Source organism: Hordeum vulgare, chromosome 3H, assembly GCF_904849725.1.
Source record: "Hordeum vulgare subsp. vulgare chromosome 3H, MorexV3_pseudomolecules_assembly, whole genome shotgun sequence".
In the NCBI taxonomy this organism is placed as follows: Eukaryota; Viridiplantae; Streptophyta; class Magnoliopsida; order Poales; family Poaceae; genus Hordeum; species Hordeum vulgare.
The window spans coordinates 537,585,679-537,593,817 of NC_058520.1; the positions used below are offsets into that span (position 1 = coordinate 537,585,679).

Sequence of the window (8,139 nt, forward strand, 5' to 3'; positions counted from 1 at the left end):
TGAAGAAAATGGTAAGAGAAAGACTCATTGGTATGCTTGGACTAAAATGACGAGGCCTAAAAAATGGGGAAGGCTAGGATTTAAGGATCTTTGGTTGTTTAATCAATCCTTATTGGCACGACAAGCATGGCGAATTCTAGAGTACCCAAACACTTAGAGTGTGCGGTTATTCAAAGCAAAGTACTTCTCAAATGGTTGACTGATGGACATGTTATTCTCTAAAAATCACTCTCCTACTTGGCAGGCAATTGCTCATGGCTTATAACTCCTCAATAAAGGGGTGGTTTGGAGAATTGGTAATGGCCAAATATACGTATTTGGCATGACCGGTGGATTGCTCGTGAACCATGCACAGGCCTAATTACTCCTAGAGGAAGGTTTCGATTGAGATGGGTATCACACCTGCTGAATCACCATGGGACTTGGGGTTGGGACAAGATTAATGTAACACTTAAATTTGAGTAATGCAAGTCTTATTCGCAAAAAGAAAAAGTATGAGAAAACCACTTGTGCTAGCTGCTAGATGACGTCGTCGTCCAAAAAAATGGAAATTGTGTGTGTTTTAATTTTTTTCATTCTAAAGAAACGTGCTTAATTGATAAATTTGTTTATACATATCTACTACTCCTATAAAAGGACAAGAAGGCAGATCCAACTTAAAATCTAGACCGTCTAATGAGATCATCAAGGGTCTAAATACATTGTTAATGAAATTGTTTTTGTTAACGAAACGATAACCGACCGCATCAGATCATCGTGCACGTCTCTGCCCTGCCAACCGCTCCCGCCTCTCCTTCATGCACCCACCCAACCCCTGCTTCCATGTTGTTTGCCTCAGCGGCGCATCCCCTCATCCTGCACCACGTCGCCGCCTCCCTAGCTAGACCCCCTTTCTATTGAGCCCCTGTGGTGGTGGTGGTGGTGGACGACAACATCTCACCTGGAGGTGTGATGTCCAAATCCCAAAATTCCTCGCCAAAATTCCAAAGAACTACTTTGAATTTTGAAGCTCCCAAATTGTGACGAATTTCATCTCTAACGCATCCTTGTTGGGAGACATGGCAGGCTCGAGAGGGATTAATTAGAGAGGAGGGAGGTGGGAAGGCGGGAAGAAGGTTGTAGCCAACGACGACAATGTCGTTGCCCACCACCCTACCGCCTAGAGTCATCATGGCAGCACCCTCCCCTCCCTCCCTCCTAGTGTCGCTACTACCATGATGTGCCCTCCCACTCACTGGTGCTGCTAGAACGGGGCCCTAGTCGAACGATGGTTGGCATCGTTTATCGCATGGCTTTGCATATCTACCACACTAGGGTCACCCTCATCGGCATTCATCATACCACCTCACGGAATCATGTGCCGCCGAGTTTGCCCTGCACAAGCATGCCTGTGCCACCTCAAGGTTCGTAATAAGATTGCTACCAGGGAGTAGAACGGAGGATAGGCACATCATGAGGGTCCTCCACTCCTCCATGCCCATGTATTTACATACCATATTTCTTCGATTAGGTTTTGTAGTCAAATACTGGCATATGATTGGCCATGTAGCATCACCACAATCGTGTATTTTTATTTGATGTAGTGGCGGACTCGAGTGGAATCGGTGTATACAAAAGAACCAAGGTATCTCTGACTATAGAAGTTGATGAGTTGTACCTGCAATTTTTGAATTCCTTCTCATTTAGAATCCTCAGCTTACACTCTTCTAATTTCCAAAAAAATTCCTCATCTAATGACACTCGATTTTCTTGCATGACTATTGACTTGGATCATAACATGTTCATGATGAAAAGACTTAAGAGCGCAGCGACACCCCAAGCTTCAGAAGGTCCACTCTCTAGCGTAATAAAACTGGATTGTTTGCCTACCGTACTTTAAACTATCCTCACTTGGTTTTGGTTGTAATTTTTTTCCTTTCCTTCCAATTCTTCCAATGGGATGTACTTAGCAGGATCAAGAGTAGAGTGTCACATGGTGGAAGCAAGTCAGTTGGTAGGTACTGATTCTTATTAAGTTTAGTTAATATATATCCAGTTTAGAAGAATTTAACTTACATTCATCTTATGATTCTGTCTGAAAGTTTGATTTTGTGATTTATCTAACTAATGCCAGAGAAAGTGATGTGTGCTAGAGGTGAACTATTTAACGTCTACTATTGAGCACTTCAGTTAACATAGTGCTATCCGGAATAATTAGAAAACATCCAGGTCTTTTGTAGGAATGTGAACTGGTAGGAGATGTGAATTAAACAAATCATGGAGAATGAATGGCATTTTCATGTAACAAGACCGAGTATCAGTTTTAACTTGAAAGTATATGCCAATTTCTATAGGTCAAATCACTTGAAGTAATAATATGAGGAGCAAGCATAGGAGGAGCTATAACATATGAGCACGAGGGAGATCAAATGATTACAGGGTCTATCGGCATGGCTAAAAGAAAACTGAGAACGACGCCACCACGTGCAAAAATTATATTTGATTGATATCACAATAGTAGAATGTTGAATAACAATGTAACATTATCTTTTCATTCGTTAATCTGTTTGACTTATGTTTCATACAATTGGCATGATATCCAGAGAGTAAAGTTATTTGTTAACTTTGTATCATCTTTGTGTAAGCTAATAAATAAATGCACATTGCATTTGGTTGTAATATCCAAGAAGTATTCCCTAATTTTGAAGTAACTGTTTTCTAAAGTATAGTTTCTCGGAAAAAGGATCATTGCAGTAATTTTTTGCTAAAGTTTTGTCATCTTGTAAAATGATATGAATAGAGGGTTTCCGGTAAAAAAAATAGGATAGGCGCAGTGAGTAGCTGAAGTAGAAGAATAGAACTGCCAATTAGCATTATTTTAATTCAGTATTATTGACATTGAGTAAATAAACGAGACTAGGAAGTGCCTTCTCAAATGAATTTACATATTTAAGGATCTTTCCTGCTAATTAGCATTGTTTCAATTAAGTGGGATTATTGTCATGATATATGAATATAATTTTTAACATGTTAAGGAGGGTAATGCATCGATTCCACTTCTTGGGCGAGAATAAGAACATGTTGTTTAGTATGTCTACATGGATGGTGTGTTGTTAGATGTCTACATCGGTGATGTGTGTTAGAGCATCCAATTTAGGGCAGTATCTTTGTAAGCACATATTTTATGCCGGTTTTAGAGAACTAAATATTTACCGTCCAATAAATTGTCTTGGCCTTTTGGTCTTCAGATTGTCAAGGTACCTTGATGAGACATTGTGTTATAGGCATTTTGTTGGGATCAAGTTTTGCATTGTGTGAATTTTGACACACGGCCTGTACAAAGTAGAAAATCTAAAGATCAGTGCTTCTATGCTTGCTTCTCGATGTCGGATAGTAGCCTAAGGGTCTGGCTTGCTATTCTTTGATTTTTGATCCATCTAGAAAGACTGAAATTTAAGATGACTACAATCAAGCAAGATTATTGGTTGCATCTTTATTTTCTCTCGGTCGACCTCGAATTGATCATATTTTCCCATTCTAATGAAATAGTAAGGGAAATGTTATAAATCATCCGGTGGATCGCATGCTAGCGTCCATCCTATTCTCTACACGTCACGTACCTCATGGTCATCAAGATAAGTTTTTGCAACTAACCCCTTGTTGCAATATCTCATCGCAACAACGGCTCTGTTGCGAGATCTGGATCCTTGGAATACGATCGTACGACGATGCAACACTTCTGCAACATAATCTTAGTTGCGAAAAAATATGCAACATAATTTCAGTTGCAAAAAAAATCTGCAACGAGACCTCACATACAAAAAAATCTGCAACAACATTTGTTGCAGAAAAACTACAATAAAACCTAAGTTACAAAAGTGAAGGAAGCTACTCAAGAGATGTGACAGCTCACGAGCCGACAAATATTTTTAAAAAATTTACCGACTAACGCGTAACACGCCCCATAATTTAATCGGGTCACGACAACGCCCACACGTGTGGTAGAAGCAACAACATCACACATGCTCAATGATCACATGTTGCGTCACGTCATCGCATGCATGCATAAGTGACAAAACTGTGAATGTCAAGAGGAATATTTTATCTTTTAGTTTTTAAAATGTTTTATCTCTTAAATAAAAAATATGATTGAAAAATTGTTTTCATCATTAAATCTGTTGCTACGAGATCTTCGAAACTAGATCTCATATTGATATGTTTTGATGACTTTTTTGGGGATTAAAAGTTGCCATGTCTATTGCACATAAACTGTCATCATGATTACACTGAAGTTGCCATGATATATTTGTACTACTTTTTCTTCTATGTTTAAAATAAACTTAGACATGTTATAAAAAAGAAAATTAACAAACTAAACTTGTCATGATAATTACTAAATTTTGACATGATCCATGAACTAAATTTGACACGGTTCATAAGTAAAAAAGAAATATATCGATAGTTATTTTAAAAATGCATGCTCGCTTGCTCAAATATTTAATGAACCATAAACTAAAATTGGCATGGTGAATCACTTAAATTTGCCATCATACATGCACTAAAATTTGCCATGGCTCATACAAAAATTCATCTTCATAATACTAGAATTGTCATGGTGAAAATACAAAAATTGTCATGATCTATAAACTCAATTTTTCATGATTAATTATAAAAAATTATCATGATCCATTAATTAAATTTGTCATGGTTAATTACTAAATTTTACCATGGCAAATTAACAAAAATTATCATGAAAAGTAGTTGAAATACAATGGTAGCTTTAAATCTAGAAAAAAAATAGATGAAACATCTCGCGGCAACTTTATTGTAAACCATATGACAACTTTAGTGTAAACATGTGGCAACTTATAGTCTTAAAAAGTCGTCGAAACATATGAATATGGGATCTAGTTTTAAAGATCTCGTCGAGACGGATTTAATGATGAAAGCGAATTTTAAATTGGATTTTTTATTTAAAAGATAAAATATTTTTAAGTCTAAAAACTAAAAAAATTTCGTTGATGTCATATGTTTAATGCGGCGGGATGAATGATTTGAGAGACGGACGTTATCATTTAGACAATTTAATCTTTATATACACCTATAATATATATTTTGCGGCTGAGAAATATGTCATATGAAATAATTTAATCAAATAATTAAATACAGTATTTAACTTAGAAAAAGTATCGGCACACCTTGTAAAAAATAAAAATAAAAAAGAATTGTTTTCTTATGCATCTGGCCGTAAGAAACAGAGAAAATTGGCTTTTTACCACTTTCAATACGGGGCTTAGCAAAGGTGCCACTTTTAAGATTGGCTTTGTAAAAATGTCATCCAGCTCAAGTGCAGTTTGATTAACATGCCATTCCACTCTTTTTACAGATTTCTTTCTTCTTTTTCCATTTCCAGGCACTGGAAAAGACTAAACTGCCCTTGATATTATCTACACGTACTTGGGATATGATCAACACTTGAAATAGGAGAGCGTGCAAGCCCATTCTCGTGCTTGCCGGATCCACTATCTTTTAGACGCCTTGCATCAATCTTTGCAGGTATACATACTAAGTATACATACACTGTAATTAGATAAATGCAATTGCCATATTGCCATGGAAGACAAGTCAAGGATTAGACCAAACGTCACTTACAGGTTCCTTGCATATCCATCTTCAGAACATGCGCACACATCCACCTCCTCCTTTAGCTGGTGCTACCATCACACCCCACCCATCCACCTCCTCCTTTAGCTGGTGCTACCATCACGCCACTGGTGGTGCTGTTATGCGACACCCTCGCATGTCTTGGCTCTCAGGACGAGCTGAGCCAACGCGTGTAGGGGAGGGTGAGCACCGGCGGCGAGCTGCGGTGTCTCGTGCAGGCATCCGCGAGGCTGCGCCAGCACGTGCAGACGTGCACAAGCACCGCCGGCGAGCTTGAGTTGCTCGTGCATGCGTCAACAAGGCGTGGGTGAGCTGCGCCGGCGCGAGCAGGCATGGGCGCGTACTGACGGCGACATGCGGTTGCTTCCATGGATGTGGTAAGGCAAACTGCGATGGTGCATGCAGGTGTTGACGAGAGACGGCGGTAACCTGTGATTTGCTTCCATGGGCGTGCTCGAGGCCTGTGATTTGCTTCCATGGACGTGCTCAAGCTAAGGTGGCTCGGACAAGCACGGTCAACAAGGATGAGGTAGGCTCAGCAATCCATCCAACCAGCCCGCAAACCCATCGAATAAGGTTCAAAGATTCAAGGGCACTTTGGTCCTTTCAAGTGTTAGAAAATAAAAAATAAAAAATAAAAAATAAAAAATGGGAAAAATAAAAATGGCATGTTAATCGAAGTGCACACGAGCTGGATGACATTTTTACGAAATCAATCTTGACAGTGGCATTTTTGCGAAGCCCCATATTAAAAATGGCAAATAACCAAATGTCTCTAAGAAACGTGTGTTGGCCGAGGGGTAATGTGCAGGTCTTTGGGGAGAAAACAAGAAAACGGACGGGGTGGGAGGAAAACTCCTGCCGGCGGAGGAGGGTGTGAATGTGTGATGGCTTCCCCGTACAATCCCCGCCGGCGGCAGCTGGGCGGGGGGCAGTCCGCCTGGCCGGATCTCCCACCGGAGCTCCTGGAGAGCATCCTACGGCGGCTCGCCCCGCTCGACCGTGTTGCCGTCCGCCTCGTCTGCTCCTCGTGGCGCTCGTGCGCGCGAGCTTCGATCTGGGCTGACCTCCCCTTCGGGGCCCCGCGACTCCTGCTCCGGCGCCCCGGCTCCTGCGGCAGCCTCGCCTTCTTCAGCCTCCACCGCCGCGAGATCCTCCCTTTTGCCCTCCCCGACCGCCTCAGCTCCGGCCGGTGCTGCGGCCAGATCGGCGGCTGGCTCGCGATGGCCTTCGACGAGGAGCGGGCGATCGAGCTCCGCAACCTCTTCTCCGGCCAATTCGTGTCCATGCCGCTGTCCCCCGTGTTCCCGGTGGCCAAGATCGTGCTGTCCGCGCCTCCCACCTCGCTCGGCTGGGTGGCGGCCGTGCTGGGCCGCGCGGGCACGGTGGCGCTGCTCCAGCCGGACGTGTCCGGCGGCGCCTGGATCACGATCGCCGCGGGGGTGCCGCACGGAGGGTTCCGGGACGTGGCGTTCTGGAGGGGGCGGCTGTGCGCGCTGGCCGACGACGGCACGGTCCTGGCGTACCGGGTCGACCTCCGCGCGCGCGTAGCGGCCGTGTCACAGCTGCGCGAGAAGGACGCCAACCACCTGAACCGGTGGCTGGAGCGGCGGGCGCGGTACCTGCTGGAGTATGACGGAGAGCTCCTGCTGGTGAAGAAGCTGTACAGCGTGGTGCGGGACTCGGCGGACGTGCAGGTGGAGGTGTGCCGGTTCCGGCCGGAGGAGTGCAAGTGGGAGACGGTGACGGAGCTCCCTGGGAGGGCGGTGTTCCTGGGGTTGGTGGCGTCGGTGGTCGTCGCGGCGCCGGCGACGGTGGGGATCCGGGAGAACTGCGTCTACTTCGCGCGGCGGGACGTGGAGCTCATGGTGCCGCATGCCATCGGCGTGTACTCGCTGGGGGACCGGGAGACGGCGGTGGTGGCCATCGCGGGCGGGCACTCCGTGGAGGTGGAGCCCGTGTGGATCCTCCCCTCGGTCGCCTGACTGAACCCACGCGCGGACCGGCGTGCAAGAATAATAAACCAAGCTCGTGAGCCTTATTCGGATGTTAGAACTGTGGATTGCTTTGCGTGTTGTAGTTCATGAGATTGATCGGTGATTTGGGTTTCTAATACTGTATTCTAGAGGGGCGGAACACTGCTTTGTCTGAATTGCTGGTCATGTTCTTCTCTCTGTTCAGTTCATCGCAAGTTTAGAATATACGGGTATCTGGAGTTCATGATAGGTGTTTCTTAGTTGAATATATGAGAGGATTTGGAGGGGATACTAAAAATAGATTTCATAGGGAATCAGTGATAGACTCAAAACTTGACTTCCTATTTTTACAAGAAACTACGAGAATATGTTTCTCTATAAAATGATCTACAAAGCATCTGCGCTGGAAGAGATTTTCACTGAGATCATACTCGTATGAGGGAAAAATCTGTGGGGCATATGTTGGGAGTTAATCATACTACCCTGGATGTGATTACACAGAAGGATGGGGAATGCCACA

General features: G+C 43.8%; 1 protein-coding gene across 1 annotated transcript; it reads left to right on the forward strand.

Annotated features, from left to right (window-relative positions):
• The first annotated feature begins 6,518 nt into the window (after window positions 1–6,518).
• Window positions 6,519–7,795, forward strand: LOC123440474. Its single transcript, XM_045117040.1, has one exon. It carries the CDS (start codon window positions 6,531–6,533, stop codon window positions 7,626–7,628), a length of 1,098 nt encoding a protein of 365 aa, XP_044972975.1. The 5' UTR covers window positions 6,519–6,530; the 3' UTR covers window positions 7,629–7,795.
• The last annotated feature ends 344 nt before the right edge of the window (window positions 7,796–8,139 follow it).

Coding starts and splice junctions, on each gene's coding strand:
- LOC123440474 (XM_045117040.1), top strand. CDS start 6,531: ATGGCTTCCCCGTACAATCCCCGCCGGCGGCAGCTGGGCGGGGGGCAG.